General features: G+C 36.9%; 4 protein-coding genes and 1 pseudogene across 5 annotated transcripts; 3 read left to right on the top strand and 2 right to left on the bottom strand.

The window, feature by feature from the left end:
• Positions 1 to 1,911: 1,911 nt before the first annotated feature.
• LOC122275874 (receptor kinase-like protein Xa21) lies at positions 1,912 to 5,256 on the bottom strand. The gene is made up of 4 exons (XM_043085176.1): positions 5,101 to 5,256; positions 3,662 to 3,891; positions 2,813 to 3,027; positions 1,912 to 2,225 (listed from the first exon to the last, which is right to left on the bottom strand). Exons 1-4 carry the CDS (start codon positions 5,254 to 5,256, stop codon positions 1,912 to 1,914), a joined length of 915 nt encoding a protein of 304 aa, XP_042941110.1.
• A 394-nt stretch (positions 5,257 to 5,650) lies between these two features.
• On the bottom strand, positions 5,651 to 8,032 carry LOC122275872 (annotated as a pseudogene).
• Positions 8,033 to 9,280: 1,248 nt separating this feature from the next.
• Positions 9,281 to 14,583, top strand: LOC122275063 (DEAD-box ATP-dependent RNA helicase 38). Its single transcript, XM_043084004.1, has 8 exons — positions 9,281 to 9,659; positions 10,363 to 10,656; positions 11,210 to 11,437; positions 12,134 to 12,199; positions 13,015 to 13,416; positions 13,506 to 13,617; positions 14,095 to 14,180; positions 14,282 to 14,583. Exons 1-8 carry the CDS (start codon positions 9,426 to 9,428, stop codon positions 14,342 to 14,344), a joined length of 1,485 nt encoding a protein of 494 aa, XP_042939938.1. The 5' UTR covers positions 9,281 to 9,425; the 3' UTR covers positions 14,345 to 14,583.
• Positions 14,584 to 14,731: 148 nt separating this feature from the next.
• On the top strand, positions 14,732 to 16,243 carry LOC122275067 (pistil-specific extensin-like protein). The gene is made up of 2 exons (XM_043084008.1): positions 14,732 to 15,316; positions 15,473 to 16,243. The coding sequence occupies exons 1-2, from the start codon at positions 15,148 to 15,150 to the stop codon at positions 15,823 to 15,825; spliced, it is 522 nt and encodes a 173-aa protein (XP_042939942.1). The 5' UTR covers positions 14,732 to 15,147; the 3' UTR covers positions 15,826 to 16,243.
• A 132-nt stretch (positions 16,244 to 16,375) lies between these two features.
• On the top strand, positions 16,376 to 18,272 carry LOC122275065 (dnaJ homolog subfamily C member 28). 2 transcript variants are annotated; one of them, XM_043084007.1, is made up of 3 exons: positions 16,376 to 16,703; positions 17,299 to 17,747; positions 17,957 to 18,272. In XM_043084007.1, exons 1-2 carry the CDS (start codon positions 16,426 to 16,428, stop codon positions 17,696 to 17,698), a joined length of 678 nt encoding a protein of 225 aa, XP_042939941.1. In that variant the 5' UTR covers positions 16,376 to 16,425; the 3' UTR covers positions 17,699 to 17,747; positions 17,957 to 18,272. The 2 variants fall into 2 exon arrangements, with proteins under 2 accessions (XP_042939941.1, XP_042939940.1); XM_043084006.1 differs by having other exon boundaries at positions 16,381 to 16,703; positions 17,299 to 17,629.
• Positions 18,273 to 18,330: the final 58 nt, after the last annotated feature.

Here is an 18,330-nt window from a genome sequence, read left to right as displayed (position 1 = left end):
TCAGAAGGGCAAACAAATTGAAGCCTGTGTATACGTAACCTAACATTTGTACTTCATTTAGTATTTATTGTACTCGCTAGCAGTCAAATTGAGTTCTAATAGAATATGATTGTTTTTTCTTGTTGGTCATAGCCTTTACCAAGAAAATCTAAAGATTTTTTTTTTTTTTAAGTCTCATTATTTAAAGAGTACCCGAGAATTCAAAGACCGATTCTATGTTCACAACAGCTTGATATATAAGCAACATACGTACGTACGTAGAAGCTTCGTGGCCATGGGTCTCTTGAAAGGTACATGGAGGCGGGACAGTAGTGATGATTTCAACCACATGATGATCCTCTCTAGCTCACGCTATAAACCCACGCCATTACATTATAATATATTATGACAACTATATTTATCATGACCATAATTGGTTGAAAATAGTTTTTTTATTATAATAAATTAATTACAAAAATCTATTTTTCTTATAGTGAGACTCATAAATAAAATATAAAAAATAATTTTCATTAATTTAATATTTCATTATAAGATAATGAAAATATGACAATAAAATAGATAATAAGTAAAGCGCATTACTGTATATATTATGATAATGGGTATATTAGGTAGAAATTTGTGTGCATAAGTTACCCCCCAACAACATTAACAATAATAATAAAACCATATATGTTCGGGATAAGGGTAATCAATGGCAATTTCGTGTACGTGTGTAGCTTATCTACTGTTCACTGATCTTATGCTCCAAGCTTTTAAATTGTCGGCAACTTCAAGCTCTTGGAATTAATTGGTAAATGCCAATGGGAGAGAAAACGTGCATAGCTAACTGGCAGAAATTACGCAAGTGCTGTTCCACAAGAGGTCTTCTTTCGTGAAAATTGGATGCCAGTCATTTGTTTAGTTTCGATCGTCTTCTTTATTTATTTATCGATTTATTTTTATAGTAATATGTGTTGAATTTGAGAATATTCAAGGGGACTCCCACCCCATCGAATTTATATTTTATATCCATTAATTTATCTATAAATATCCTACTTGCTGAAAAAAAAATGCTATTGCTGAACTTTATGTTTTTCACCTTGGGGCCCATTTAACAATGCTATTTATTATAGTGTAGTCTTGGGAGATACATTTTTTGTGTGTGTGTATGTATCAACCGATCAAATTAAAAGTTATTAGGGAGGCAAAATATTAATTTTGAAGGATCAATTCATAAAATACGTTTTTATTTTTTATTTTTGTAATTATGTGTTATTTTATTTTATTTTTTACATTCAAGTTGAATAGAATAGATGGTTAGAGTTAAGAATCAAGATAATAAGAAGTTAAAACCGAAGGAAGAATGACTGTTAGTGAAAGCAAACGCCGGACACGATCACGGCCTGCATGAGCCTCGGCCTCCTATGGTGATAAAAATTTAGTATCGTCACTTCAGTGGGCTTGGAAAAGCCCCATTTCCCTACATAAATCCCAACTGCAGGAAGGCCACGGGCTTAAGACGATGCCTTTCCCATTCCTATTAGCCTTCAAATGGTTTAAACTCTCAACATACACAAACATGAAAAAAAAAAGTGTGTATGGAGAGACAAAAAGATCCCAGAGACTTGAGGAGAAGATGTCAGGAAGTCCCGTATCATTTATTTAAGCATGAGACTTGTACAAACATATAGTAAATCACTTGGAAATAAAAATTTCATCTCAAAACTAAGGGGGATATTGTGTACTTTGAATGCAAGGTACTTTTTTCCCCAACTAAAGATGATCAATTAATGTCAAAAAGGCATGTGGCCTTATTGGTATTACTCGATCTCAGCCTCCAAAATGGAGGTAGTTCGAAACCTCCTTCCCAAATGTATTTAAAAAAAAAAAAGGATGATCAATTAATAGCCATATTGCTGTTTTCAAAAAGTGTCAATTTGATTTTGTTAAGCTTGATAACCACATCTTTGATATCATTCTTTCATTTGGTAACTCTTCAGAACACCTCAAGCCCAATTCCACGAGAGACGAAAATATGCTTTGCAAGGCAATCGTGTCTCTTCCTCCTTCTATCTTTAACAAACCATCATCCACAACTTCTGTCATTTTGATTGGAAATGATGCATTTACCCACTTCTTCAAAATCAATTCTTCAGCAAACATGTCATCCGTGGGTTTCTTCATTGTGATCATCTCTAACAATATTATGCCATAACTATAAACATCGGCTTTGATGGACACTTTTCCTTCATATCCATATTTTGTCAACACTCACAATTGTTAAGAAGGCCCTTATATATAAGAGTTATTAAAGAGAAGAAATTCATATATCTCGATCGGCTAAAAAGATTAAAACAGAAGTATGTATGATACATGCATATAGATTTGTATTGCATTTGCACGTTTGTTTAAATAAGTAATACTAAATACTTTCTTCTATCAGATTTAGGGTAATTGTGAGCTGTACTTGGGATATAATTAGACATAATATATAGTGGTGTTCATAGGTTAAGCCATATCAGAATTTTACATTTTCAATCCAAAATCTTTCAGTACATATGCTATTTTGGATAATAAGTATTATCCTATGAAGGAAATTAATCAAGAAAGATGCTCATGTATACAACACAATTAGGTATCTTTCATGAAAGTTTTTTTTTTTTTTTTTTTAACTTTTGTAGACTAGTTAAGTCTTAATAATCAACAACATGAAATTACCTATTGGCGGCCAAGAGATCGTGGTTGGTGTAAATGATCCCATTAGTGCATATTCATACGAGTCTAACTCTTAAATTAAAGACTAAACTACTTCGAAAAATTTCCTTATTCATACCTGGTGCAATATAGCCAAGCGTACCAAGAGTTCTTGTTTGTGCTGCGTCTACGTGTTGGGCTAGAATCTTTGCAATGCCAAAGTCACCTACACGTGCAACCATCTCCTCCCCCAAAAGGATATTACTAGGCTTCAAATCATAGTGCACCACAGGGTCTGATTGACCGTTGGGAAGGTAGTCCAATGCCAATGCAACATCGAGCATAATGTTTATTCTTTGAAAAAGATTCAAGCACTAGTTGTGTGAGTACAACCATCTTTCAAGGCTGCCATTCGACATGTATTGCAATACCAAAACTCTGAACTCAGGGTTAGAACATCGACTTTAACAATATTTCTATGTCAGACAGTGCGTAACACCTTACATTCTACATCAAAACTTTTGAAAGCATATGCCAATTGTAAATTTAGAACTTTGATTGTAACGATAATTCCATCAGATAGTATTCTTTTATACACAGAACCAAAACCTCCAATTTCGAGTAAGTTGCTTTCAGAGAAGTTGCTTGTCCCTTAACAGATCTCGTGATATGATATTTGTACTCCAAAGAAGGTAATGCATTAGCTACACTTGGAACTTGTGCCTTGTTATTTTCTTAGCGTCCTCTCAACATATAAAGCAGCACCACAAGGATAAAGATTACTGATGCAACTATGGGAATAATATATTTCAGCAAAGTTTTTTTCACCCTTGATACTTGTGAGCTTGGGCTTGAACAAGATTGAACTCCAAAAGTTGAATTCCCACAAAGTGCTCTATTTCCAAAAAACGATTCCATTGTAAAGTTTACGAAAGGCCCACCAAATGGAATCTCTCCTGATAGTTGGTTGAAAGATAAATTCAAGTACCTAAGAAATGAAAGTGCCTCAAAGGACTTGGGAATTGGTCCGGAGGGATTATTATAGGAGAGATTTAAGACATCTAAACCTTTCAAGTCTCCAAGAGATTTTGAAATGGCTCCTTGAAATGAATTATTCGACAAGTCAAGATATCGCAAGCTTTCGAATGCTCCAATGATGCTTGGAATGTTACCAGTAATCTGGTTTCGTGATAAATCCATATGTTCAATAGTCTTTGCCTGTTTCAAATTCGGAGGCAGATATCCACCAAAGGAATTCGATGATAGATCCAGAAACAATAGGTTTTCCAAAAGCCATATATTTAATGGTATTGATGATTTCAATTTGTTAAAACCAAGGTATAGCCTCTATATAAAAGTGAGGTTTGAAATGCAATCTGGGATGGATCCAGAGATTTTATTATTTAAGACATACAACACTCCCAAATTCTCTAACTGACATAAATTTTTTGGAATGAATCCTTCAAGCCCATTATTACTAACATCCAATCCATGAGTTTAATTAGTCGATTTATTAGTGAATAAGGAAAAATATTATCTAGACGGGTGAATCGATTAAACTTAAAACAACAACGATTAATGTAGCTTCTCCAATCTCCCAAATAAGGATGGCATGTTCCCGATCAAATAGTTATTGCTCAAATCAAGGTCGATCAAGCCTGTCAAGGAACCGATTCCCCTTGGAATATGACCTTTTATTTGTCAGTAAGATGCAATAATGGTTTGAAGTGAAGTTGAAGTATTCCAATGGAATATGGAAGGCTAATATCCAATGGATTGCCAGCTGTACGCACCACCTCCTAAGCTATTGAATTAAATAAAGATGATAACAAACTAGGCTCCCCTGTTAGTTGGTTTAAACTCAAAAAAAGTCTTTGGAGGTATTTCATATTTCCAAGACTTGTGGGAATTGGTCCTGAGAGTAGTTTTTAGAAAAATCTACTGTGACGAGCTAGGAACAATTTGAAAGAGAAGATGAGATGCGACCATTGAGTTCATTGGTATTTAGGATTAGATCTTCAAGATTAGGGCAAGATAGCCCATCATCTAATGGAAGATTTCCAGACAAAGAGCAATCTGCCACGTAGATTTCTTGTAGAGAAGACATGTTGAAGATTGAGTTGGGTATTGCTCTCGTGAGAGGGTTGCCTCCGATAACCAATACGTTAAGATTCGGGAGAAGCCCTAATTCTCTTGGAATGCTTCCCTTAATTTGTTATCCTCAATTCCAAAGGCATATAACATGGACAAGTTACTTAAGGTAGGAGGTATGTTGCCAGTTAAATAGTTACCTCCAAGAACTAGCCCTCCAAGCTTCTATAAATTGCTAAAAGATTTTGGAATACCCCCTTCAAATTTATTGTATGAAAGTGACAAGTCGATAAGCTCTCTACAGGAATTCAATTGTGAAGGGATCTGACCACTAACTTTGTTTCCTGAGAGATAAACTTGTTGAAGATCAGGATAGTTGCTGCAAAGATCCATGGGTAGAGCTCCTGACATGTGATTTTCTGAAAGAGCAATCATGACTAGAGAATATACATTAAATAGGTCAAAAGGAAATGGATCAGTGAGAGCATCCATATTGGCTTCATCAAAACCATCTTCAAAATTTGATGAAAAGTTCAAGTTTTTCATAATTCTAAAATCTTCCTATTCATAATCCCACATTGGATTAGCCATTGGATTCATCAAAATAATAATATAATATTATTTTTAATAATTTTTTTTTTCATATTTTGCAATTAAACCTACTATATGTACATTAATAATTTAATTTGATATTTAAATTATTGATTTCGAACTAATTTTTTTCCTCAATCTAATTACCAACAAATACATTTTGCCAACCCTTCTTCTACCTAACAATAAAATATATAATAATTTAAAGAACAACAAACATATATACAATTTGTTCATCTAAGATAAAATATTATGTTTGAAACTAACTATATAAACCACAATAGAACACATAGTAGCACATTTGAAGTTAAATAAACCACAATAGAACACATAAACCATACTACCACACAAACATAACATTCCAACTCTACAGCTTTGAAGCAGCATCCTTGTCCAAAAACCAAGTCAACTTCCCTTCAGGTGAAACCATTTGAACAGGAAGCTTAACTGAATTTTGACTCTTTCCTAAAGTTGTTTGCACTGCTCCAACTTCACCGGCACTTTGCACTGCTCTAGCTTCACCGGCACCTGTTATCACAAGGGCAATGTATGTAGAAGAGTTGATCATTGAAAATGTAAAAGTAATTCTCTCTGGAGGCGGTTTTGGAGAGTCCTTAATGAAGGTGACCCATTTCTCATTTTCTTTGAGCAGAGGATGGCCTAAGAATAAAGAAGCCACATGTCCATCTAGACCTATACCTAGCAGCATGAGATCGAACTTTGGGAATCCACTAGCTTAAGATAAAGCTATCACGTTTCTATTGACCAAGTTTTTTAGACAAGTCTCATAATCATCTACTGCACCCTCAGCTAACAGCCTATCATTGATTACATAGACATTACCAGGGAGAATTGGTACCTGTCAACAAAATAAAGTGTTAAATTCACTAAAGACCATCACAAGAGGAATAACCATGGACGACAAAAGCAAAATTGATAATAATAATTCAATTAAAGAATGAAACTACCTTCTACCTACACGTGACCCAGAATATGTTTTGATACAGATCAAGGATAAGCATCTGGAATTAGAATTTATAAATTATTCAGAAAATAGGCAAGACATCTCTTGCCATTCAACAACACCCAAATCTTGTTTTTTTCCTGCACCTAAATTAATCATAATTCAACTCAACAAAGTCATAAACAAACTATGCTCTTCTAAATTTGTTTTGTAAGATAATTATGTCTTTCTAACCATCTGGACCCCATGTTCTCTTTTGACCTTACTATTGTCCTTGCAATCCCTTCTACCAAGTGGTGCTGCCATTAGTCTTAGACCAACACTTTCACAAGCTCTAACCAGTGAAACGATTTCCAAATAAACCGAGGGTAATATTCAATATAAGACACTGAGATATCACAAACAGCAGCATAATCAAAATATGCCAGCAAGTATTAGTAAAAATGAAATCAGAACATATTCCACAATCATACCTTAGAAAGAAACCCATCATTAGCAAGCTTATAATTACTGTCTTCATGATCCTTTGGTACTACTCTTTCATCTAGCCAAAAGACATGCCATTTCGACCATTCGATTGAATCAATATATGGGGGTTCCAGTAGCTTCCTGAAATCTCATTGTCAAGCAATTACCAAAACGATTCCTCATTTATCAAGAAGCTAATGAAACCATGTAACCAGAAAGGACAAACCATTTTAACATGTGTATAGAACACTCAATCGGAAAGGTTTTTCTTCTCGCCAACAAGAGAAGCTCCCTTCTGATCTGAAACTGTGGCAGGGAAGTATTTTTGTGAAGCTGCATTACGGATGCTGGGACTGCCATGCGCACGCGGGGATTTTTCTACCGCACAAATCTGATCTGAGCTTGTGGTAAAAAAAACCCCCGAATGATTCTGCTCCAAGAATCTAAGGAAGAAAGAATAAAAAATAGCTTGAAAACGAGAGAAAGAGAGAAAGGGGGAGAGAAAACATATCGGTTGCCTTTGGAGCAGAAGCTCGTGTGAAAATATTGGGTCCAAATCAGAGTGTTTTGCGTGAAGAATCGAAGTGTAGTTTCAGTGGATTGCTAGAAATGAAAAAGAGAGAAAGGGGGAAAGAAAACGCGGGGAGGAAAAATCGAGAGAGGGAAAATAAAATAGACCGGTAGATGAAATAAAATAGAGTAAAATATTAGAAAGATGAGTGTACAGAAGCACTTCAAATATGAAGAAAACGTTAGAAATATTGTAAGTCAAAGTTACTCATTTATTGGTTTGACTAATCTATGCAGCCCTTTTTTTACATATTCATCATTTTATGCATTTGACTTAGCTTTTGATGAAGCTAATGCCAATGCTATAAGATTGTTATATTCCAAACTCAAGGCCTCTATAGATGATAGATTATTGAGGGACGATGGAATTGCATCCATAAAACTATTTCGACTGAGATCTAATTTGCGAAGCACGGGCAACATGCTTAAATCTTTGGATATGCTACCGCTTAACTTGTTTGCTGCAAGATATAAATGTGTAAGCTGGTGGCATTGATGTAAACCTGGCGGGATGCTTCCTTCCAATTGGTTAAGCAACAACCAGAGCTTTTTTAAGCGATGCAGACGACTGATCTTTGGAGGCAAGAAACCAACGAAACTATTGTTCACCAGAATTAGTGCTGCTAAGAAAGAGAGATTGCCAATATGAGGTGAAAGTGTGCCTTGGAGACCCATGTTGGAGAGGTCTAAAGCGGTGACTCTTTACTTGTGTCGACTACACGAGACTCCAATCCAACTACAGAAGTTTGTTGTTGTGAACCAATTAGCAGCCAAGACATTTGCATCCAGACTAATAGAACTGATTTGAGATTTGAAGACAATGAGAGCAGATTGATCGGTGAGGTTGCTGGAAAACTGGGCTGAGTGGATCATGCATGAGTACTGAACTAACAGAAAACCCAGGAGCATAAGGATGTATGGCTTTTCTATTAATAGCATCATGATTGTGGCTTTTCTAAGCGTGTGTGAGTGGGAGAGAGTTTTTATTATAGAGAAGGCATGGGGAAGAATGGTTGATAAGTACCAAGCTCATACAAATTTATACTATAGTACAAATATGGGTGCATATATATCAGACCAGAAATTATATTTGCGTAATGCGTATTAGACTAGATAGGAGGACAGGTGCACGTAAAATATATGCTACACTTGTTTAAGAAATTAAACATAAACGTAAACCATCAAAATTAAATATAAGATATCTTCTTCTATTTCAAAAAAAATTAATCATAAACATCTCCTTTGTGGAAGTAAAAAAAATGCCTATCATTAATTATTTTAGTGTAGATATATTTGTTTGATTGAATGAAAAGAATCTGAGGAGGAAAATTGAATCCAGGACCTTTTTTATTGAGACTGGGTCTCATGCAGATCTAATACTGTGGGATAGGGATTTATATTGGATCCCAATGGGGAGTGATGGATAATTGCTGGAAATGGATAATAGCATGCCTGGGCCGGCCCACGACTCAGAGAATTTCATATTGTTGCTCGAATGGGTCTGACTAAGCCCATAAACATACCCCAGCTTTCAAATATTCTCCGTCCCTCGCACCCGGTATGAAAGCACGTTGCGTTACTTCTAAGCAGAAATTTCCTTGGTAGAGAAGTTACAACTCTAACGCCGTAAAACTAGTTGACAGTATGAGCGGTGCTACATCCACATAAGATGTAATCAGAATAATTCTCACCGAATCAAGCTTTTTTTTTTTTTTTTTTTTAAATTTCTTTCATTATTTTTTTAATATTTTAAAAAATAAAAATAAAAATTCACAATATTACTAAAACAAAAAATTACTTAATCACTAAGTATAAAATTAAAAAAATAAAAATCGGTACAATTTTTGGCTCCCGAATTCGGGAGTTCAGCATTTCTGTAACAGTATATATCGCCTTAAAAAACAATTAAAAAGAAAGAGTTAAATCGGATGCTCGATAAATACCTATGGCCACGCCGCCTTTCTACGCTCTCTAGCACGAACGCAGTGACTCACTCGTTTCCTCCAGATCCTTCATCTCTGATCTCTCTCTCTCTCTCTCTCTCTCTTTCTCTCTCTCTCACGCTCCAATGGCCGACGCCACCTCCGATGCGACAAAATCGCTTCCTGAGAACAAACCTCCAAACTTGGAATCGAAGCGATGGGCCGATGAAGTGGACGATCCTCCAGAGGAATCGAGCGCTTCTTCGATTTCCGGGGACAAAGCCGCTTCGGAGCTCAAGGTAGAGGCATTGACCATAAACGATGAAGAAAGCAAGATCAACAAGTTCCTCGATGAACCCCAAGACTCCAACATCACCGCGGTAAGATCTCTCTCTCTCTCTCTCTCTCTCTCTCTCTCTCTCATCTTTTGGGGGTTGTTATTTTCCTCAATGACTCCAGAGTATTAGAATCTAGTATTTTTTTGTTCTTCTGATTGGCACCGGGTGTCTAGCGTTCCGACTAATCAAGGAGTATTAGAATCTTGTTCTTGAGGGGGTACGATTACAAAAAGATCAGAATCCTCGGCCAATACTTGTTAAAAAAACGAATAAGCTTTGAAAAATTATAGATTCCCATTTGCCAGCTTTAGCCGGAAGGAAAATGAGTTTTTCGACCACATATTGGATATTTATCTGAATCTCCTCACTTAATCGCTCTTGTCAGATTTAAATATAACCACATGTTGAATATCCAGAGAAATAACCCCGAGACAGGGTTTTGACCGTATAAGATTACTTTGAAGAGATCCTCCATTGTTTAAATGCCGAGACAGTAGTGGTAGGAGATACAAAGATAGAATCTTCAGTCTCATAATTTAGTTACTTAGGGCGAGAACGCAGATTATGCATTTAACTTAGCTTAATTCTCTTGCTGCTCAATATTTAGTTTGGGTTAATTTAGGTGTGTCTTTCAATACTTGTTGCTAGCTTATATAAAAATATATCTGTACCTAAATCTGCGTACGACTTGGAATGTTAGACATGGGGCTTTGCTTTTTTACAGTGGGTATTTAATTTGATGTAGGTTACTACGGGTGATACACCCTACACATCTGCAGCTTCTTTTGAGGATTTGAGTTTGACACCAGAGCTGTTGAAGGGCTTGTACGTGGAGATGAAATTTCAGAAGCCTAGTAAAATCCAAGCGATCAGCTTGCCAATGATTTTAACTCCTCCGTACAAAGATTTGATAGCTCAAGCACATAATGGCTCTGGTAAGACTACTTGTTTTGTGCTTGGGATGTTGAGTCGCATTGATCCGAATCTGAAGGCTCCTCAGGCACTTTGTGTCTGTCCTACTAGAGAGTTGGCTATTCAGGTCAAGCTTTACTTTTCTTCTTCATTTGTTTATTTTTATGTTTTGAAAGCATCTTTTGAAAGTGCAGGAAAGCTGTTGTCAGAATGTTATTAGAGTTGTTTTGCAGAACAATTCATGTTTAGATGGGAAATACTCTAGCTACAAAGGGATTACACAAAACTAATCCACAAACTGATGTGGTTTGATACGGTTCACCAGATTATAAAGTTACTTCTATTGTAAAGTAAATCTAACGGATCAGATGAAGCCACATCAGTTTGTGGGATTACTTTTGTGTTATTCCTTTGTAGATGTAACAATACTGTTAGAAAATTGCCTGTTGTGGGGAAATGCTAAAACCCTATTTTCTTCATCTTTATTTTTTAATCTCAACAAACTGAAAACAACCTTCTATGAAATGCTTCTACTGGTCAGGTTTCTATAATTTTAAAATGGCAGACTTGCCAAAAGTTGCCTATTATATTAATATTGTGAAACTTAAGTACTGAAAACTATTATATTATTATTTTTGTTTCATACCACCTAAAAAAGTTCAACCCTGTGAACCTGGCAGAATTTGGAAGTTCTTAGGAAGATGGGGACGTACACAGGTATAAGTTCGGAGTGTGCCATTCCAATGGACAGCAAAAATTATGTGCCAATAGCAAAACAACCACCTGTATCAGCACAAGTAGTCATTGGAACTCCTGGTACAATCAAGAAGTGGATGTCGAATAGAAAATTGGGCGTTGGCAATGTCAGGATTCTTGTTTTTGATGAAGCTGATCACATGCTAGCTGAGGTAAAATATATGCTGCTGATTGTGTTTAGATATGTTGAAATACATATCTAAACACAAAGGATTGTGTTTGACTCATCTGACCTTTTATTGATTTCTCCTGTATCATTAGCTCTTTTGTTTGGATAATACTAATCTTTGAACATTATAGAATCAGCTGTCTGTTGTGATTGGTATTTGGGGGCTAATAAAGCCTAGGTTATGTTGTGGTCATTTTTATTTCTCACTGGTCACTAATGTTCTTTGTAGCAAGGTGTGTTTTTTTGTTGTTGCTGAAATCAGTTGTGGTCAATCGTGAATTCTTTGAAGTTTATCTTCTTTTGAGTAATGCTTCTATCACATTAGGGATTGGGGAAAATTAAATCAATCCAGTTACGATATGCATTACTACATTTTGACTAACAAAGTCATGTTTGAGCCTTGAGGATTAGCCCATTTATCCAATTTGTCTCGGTTTTGTTTTGCCCAAATTTAATTTAGGGTACCACTCCCATGAACTATCTTCTATTGTTAATACCCGCATGTAGATAAGTGGTTGTATATGCTTATTTATTTATTTTAGAACATATCGGATATTTTTAATATCTGCATATTACTTGTAGTTTTATTAATATCTGCAAGACTATAATTGGTGGTATATAATCTTTTATGCAATCAGAACATATTAATGGTTGTTGATTGCCCATTTATCTGATGTAGGATGGATTTAAAGATGATTCCTTGAGAATAAAGAAGGATATTGAAAGAGCCAGTTCTCACTGCCAGGTTTGTTCGACTAATGTCATGTATGTGTGTTTGTGTTTGCGTCTGCGTGTATTCCTACTTCGTGTTTTCTGGCTATTAACTTGTTTTTGCTATTTACTAATATGTGTGTGTGTGTGTGTGTGTTTGTAACTTGTGTCAATATTTCTTTGTGGCATCTTCTCTTTTAAATTACTTGTGGAATGTGAAGGTGTATTGTGTTGTTGGGGAGATGCGTTTAGTGCTTCTCTTGTGTGTAACTTTTAATTTAGATGTGCGGACCTTTTGTGAGACTCAAATATTAGAGTAATAAGCACCTGAATAGATTCAAAAATCTTCCTCGGTGACTGTACATAATACTGTTGTTTCGAATTAAAAAAATCTCAAAGTTTTATTAGAAGCGCATTGCAGAAGTTCCACGTGAAGTTAAAGGACTGAGATTGTTATTTATTGAGGCGAATGTCTATATTGTATTTGTGGCTAGACTGGGGATGGAAGTTATTTTTGCTATAAATAGTTTTGGTTGATAGTGTATTTACCTTAAATTGTTTTTTATGCTCAACTAGAGCTGTTGGCCACTCATAAAATCTCTCTAGAAAAAGGTGTTACTCATTTCTTGCTCTACAGGTTTTGTGTTAATGATCTGTATAATGTGATGACCAAGTGATCATGCATTAAAAATTAGGCTATCAGTGATGTTGACGTTGACCATAGTTGCCTGTTCAAGTTTTAATTTGTCAGAAATTTGGTAGATCAAAATTGTTTTGATCAACAACTGAATTATTGGTCCTCCTAAGAGGAAACTACTTAACTTCTTTCTATAACCAATTTGTTCTCAGGTTCTTCTGTTTTCTGCCACATTTAATGAAACCGTAAAAAATTTCGTATCAAGGATTGTCAAAGATTACAATCAACTTTTTGTCAAGAAAGAAGATCTATCTTTAGAGTCTGTAAAGCAGTACAAGGTGCATTGTCCGGACGAACGTGCCAAGACTCTAGTAATTAAGGACAGAATATTCGAATTGGGAGAGAACTTGGGGCAGACAATAATATTTGTACGCACGAGACATAGTGCCGGCATACTGCATAAGGCACTTGTTGACCTTGGTTATGCAGTTACTACCATTCAAGGTGCTGTCAGTCCAGAAGACAGAGACAAGATAGTTCAAGAGTTCAAGAATAACCTAACTAAAGTTCTTATATCAACTGACCTTCTTGCCCGAGGCTTTGACCAGCAACAGGTGCCCTCAACCCCCTCTGACACTCTCCCAGTCAGTATACCTAAAAATTTCTTGAAATTGAACATCCTGAAGTTGGTTCCTTTTTGTAGGTTAATCTGGTTATCAACTATGATCTTCCGGTGAAACATGAAACGCCATCAGAACCAGATTATGAGGTGTACTTGCATAGGATTGGTAGGGCAGGGAGATTTGGCCGCAAGGGTGAGTTCCTCATATGTCAGGACTTTGTTTCCTTCACAATGCCTGGCTAGCCTGGCTCAAAGCACAATTATTCACTTCTAGTTCATACCTATTGAAGGAATTTTCAGATGATGGCACTAGTGTCAATTATCAAACCTTGTGTTGATTCTTGTATTATGTATGATCTTAATTATGAAGGGAAGCCGGCAAACTGGCCCAGCACATTGCCCAAAATTTGTTTATTGTGCGTCCAAGTCATGCAGATGTGCGTCCAGCCCAATATTTGTTATTTATTATTTGAATTCTTCTCTAAACGAGTGTTGGGAGCAATGCGAGCACTCTAATCTTAGGGCATGCCCTTGCTCATAGATGACTCCTGATTGCATCTCTATTATATGGAAGCAAAAGAATAACAATGCATGGTTCTTCCTTCAATTTTTTAAATACAATTTTAATAATGTGAATACAATAACTGACTGCTTTTATTTTCTCCTACAGGAGCCGTCTTTAACTTGCTTTGTGGTGATAGGGACGAGATGCTCATGTCAAAAATTGAGCATTATTTTGGTAGCCAAGTCACACAGGTAATTTTAAAGACTGCCGTTAGCCTGTTAATGCTCGATGATCATAAATCATGTTTTGGCTCTAATAAGTGGTAAACTATTTTTGTCTACTATGATGCCAGGTTGAGAGGTGGGATAGCGAAGAAGAGTTCAAAAATGCCCTCAAGGCAGCAGGATTGTTGTGATGACCTCAAGTCTCATTCGGAATGGAGCCAGATCGGACCGGGCAACGTTCTTTTAATGTGCCTTATAATATTAGTAAAAGCATCCTAAGAGAATTTGTTTTAAGATTTTATGTTTTTCAATTTTTGGATTGATTGATTGATTAGCTCAACTTTTGTAATTTCCCAAAGCTAAGCTAGCGTCTTGTCTTTGTACATCAATGTAATAGTATGTTCCACAAATATAGTTTTGTGTTGTGCTATTTGGTTTCACAATCTAGTTTGTGTTGTCAGTTGTGCAACTCCCCTTGGTGCCAGCTCAACATTAAACGAATCCGACCCATTTTTCTCTTCTAAACTGTTAAAAACTGTAGTAATTTTGTTTCTTTCTTTCGTTCTATTCTCTCCTGTTTTAACCTCTCCTTCCCTTATAATTCCTCTTTCTTCCCTCTCCTTAAAAGCTCCTAAGTCTTTACCACCACACAAATATTTAATCTATCAATCTTTATTTTTGTCTAGACGAACAATAATGAATTAATCTTGACGGACACGTCTGCTAATAACGGAGTTACAAACTAAGATGAGTCAAACGACATGTATAGGCCTAAAGATCAATGTTTAAAATATCAAGCTAGACGTATCGTGTCGAATATTGCTGCGAAGTGGGTTGCACGTCGAAAATATATATATGGTGGCCTCCCACTCACTCCTACCTACACAGACGACTCCGCTCCTTGCGTATATCTACTTATTCGGAGTAGTCGTCTTCCAACTGGTTTTGGAGGTCCCTGACAAACTAAAACTGATTCTGTAGAGAGTGGGGGGAGATGGAAACTGTGGCCTTGGTGATAATTGCCGCAACACTTGTTATGAGCTTCACCGATTCAGCCATCGCTGAGAAGGAAACTGGGGTCATCCATGTAGGGGGAAAGGTACTGTGCCAGGACTGCACACAGGGCTGGAACGAATGGGCTCATGGTGGCAACCCCATCAAAGGTGCGTACGTTTTGAGGGACTGATCTGGAGTAGTTGTAATCTCTGTAATAGTACCAGGACATAATTTTTCTTGCTGTAATAATGTGGTAGAGAAGAGTATCCATGTGTCTGTTAGCTAGAAACATTGTTTGATGCCATTAACTTGGGCTGTCGCAGGTTGCAAGGTGTCGATAACATGCATGGACGAGAGAAGCAGAGTGGTGTACTATGGGAGCGACATGACGGATGAGTTGGGGCAATTCGACATCATCGTGAACAAGTACATAAATGGGAAGAAACTGAAGACGAAGCTATGCTGGGTGAGATTGGTGTCGTCTCCACACCCTACTTGCAACATTCTCACAGACTTTGCCGGTGGACGGAGAGGGGTGAAGCTTAGCCTTCCCACCTTGGTGTACCGCGATCGGACCGAGTATACACTAGGTCCCTTCTATTTTACAAGCCCATTGTGTGATGAACCCGATACCGACGACAGCTCTAGCAATCCTCATCAAGGAACCCACTATTGATCATGTTTCTGATTAATTAATAATGTACGTGTTTGTTCTTCTTCAACGTTTTTTCTAAATTTCTTCATGATCATGTACTTTGTGACAGTTTTACATATAATATATATATATGATAAAATACTGGACAATTAATATTGTTAATTAATTGCGTGTTCGATTATTGATCATTCTAATTCTAAGGTAATTAATGAAGATCATGATCTGATCAACAAGCTGGCAGAATAAAATTTACTGCAATTATTTTATATTATACCTATAATATATTCATAGCTTAAAATCCTCTATATTTTTTTCTTCTAATTTTTTAGTGTCACTTTCAAATTCAATAGAGTGATAATGAAAACTAACACAAGCTATTTATTAGGTTAGATTTATTAAAATATATATATATCTCTCCAACTCTTGCCAGTCCACCTTTCAAAAAAAAAAAAAAAAAAACTCTTGCCAGTCCACGATTGACTTTACTGCCCAATCGACCTCAAACAGGTCGGTATTCTCATTCGTTGCCATGCAATCCCTCGAAGCCCACGTGTTAACAGCTCAGCCGCCCACAAAACCATTTAATCCACTCCAACTGGAGGCTTCGTCTCGCGTTCGGACATGGCGACCTGGCTCGCGAGAATAATCGTCTCATCTCCGAAATCATGCTCTCTCTTTCAGAGATCATCGGCGGTGGTGGGCCGCGGTGGGTCCATGCCTAGGCTGGCCTCTTCCTCCTCCTCTTCACCTTCGTCTTCGTCATCGTCACCGTCTTCTTCTTCGTCAAGTAAATCTCCCAAGGCAGAGAAGAAGCTCGTCGACCGTCTATCGGCCGTAATAGACGCCGTCAATGACCGCAAACTACCTCCAGAACTTAGAGGCCAGCGCAACTCCGTCAGGTCCTCTCCTCCTCATCCATGCTCTCTTTATTTATGTGCGCGAATATACCATTTCTCAATTTTTAAGGTTTCGCAATAATTCTACAAAATACGGGCTTCATGGCAAATGTTGATGCTTTGAGGATAGGAATTTCTTCTGTTGGTGTCAAGAATATGAGAGTACAGTTTTGAAATTCCTCAAAGATTCATGTTCAAGTACCCACGAAAAAAAAAAGGAACTTGGGTTTGCCAAATTTATCGTATTTTCGCCCGGATTTGATTATGCCCACATGGAACAATGTTCTGTGATGTACACGTAACTAAAAGGATCTGGGTTCCGTGTGATTCAATCACTTTTTGAATATTTAAGATTGTTGGAATTCTTTGATTTTGATGCTTTAGAAAACAAAAAAACCTAAGAACCCGTAAGTTTGTATCTTTGAGTTTGTGCCATGCAATTTTACTTTTTATCCATCACTTTTGTGGTTATCATTCAAGGCAGGATCCAATCACACATGAAACTCATTTGTGTAATGGGTGTTCTTTTCCGCTAACACAAATTCTGGAATTTGTGTAGTATGTGACTCTGTTCTCTCTGTGACCATCATTTGGACAGATCAGAGACTGATATAATAAATGTTGTGGAGCAAAGAATATGGCACTCCATGGAAGAAGGCCAGTTCGAGAACTTACCAGGGAAAGGAAAACCCCTTAACCTTAGTACGAATCCTCATGCCGACCCAGCTGAAGACACCTTGTATAGAATCCTCTCGAAGAATGGCTGTGCACCGGAGTGGGTTGAACTTAACAAAGAGATAAGGAGTCAAATATCTGAATGGAGATCGACATTGAAGAAAGCTTGGGCAAATAGATGCAATGGAGATCACTCCACTTGGATTGAGAGTTCAGAAGCTTTAAAAGCGCAATTGCGAGATATCAATAATAAGGTGAGTCATTATGAACCCTCTTGTGTGTGTGCGAGCCAATCCTTAAGAGAGAGTGGACTCAAGCTCTGATTCTGAAAACTCTACTAGGAACAGGAGGCCAACTTCTTCTAGTACACAAGTATGCCAATCTCCCTTTTGACATGCTTATCAACATTCTTGAGAATGCACCATTCATCTTCACGTGTATTGTTTGGTTTGCTGCGACCAAACTGATTTCTGCAGTCAAACTGCAGGGATTTAGTCCGGTACCTTAGTTTGTGCACGAAGAACCACGAAATGTGCTTTTGGATTTTTGCTATAAAAATGAAACTGAATGTGTGCATGCAGGTTTTCCGGTATAATCTTATTGTTCCTTTTGGCCGCCAAATGTTTGGACTAAAGTGGGAGAAAGAGATGGATCGCGTAAAAGAATGATATCTCTTCAATGCCACTTTGGATGAAGTGGGAGGACAGGATTCACTTGGAGGGAGGAATGCTAGCTATCGCTCCACTTCTAGCTTGAAATATACACGCAGCTACTTGTAAAAGAAAATTTATTATATTGTTACCAATTTTACGTCGTTCCTTGTTTCTAGAGGAGCTGGATGTTTGTTCCTGCCCAACACGGTTCAATTAATATACATAGACGTGTGTAATTTCACTATTTCAGTGAACAGATACCTTTTAGGTATGGTGGAGATGAGTAATAATAGCATGCATTG

Source organism: Carya illinoinensis, chromosome 9 (genome assembly GCF_018687715.1).
Source record: "Carya illinoinensis cultivar Pawnee chromosome 9, C.illinoinensisPawnee_v1, whole genome shotgun sequence".
Lineage (NCBI taxonomy): Eukaryota > Viridiplantae > Streptophyta > Magnoliopsida > Fagales > Juglandaceae > Carya > Carya illinoinensis.
The sequence above is the reverse complement of the archived record's forward strand: the minus strand, read 5'-3'. Positions and strand labels throughout refer to the sequence as shown.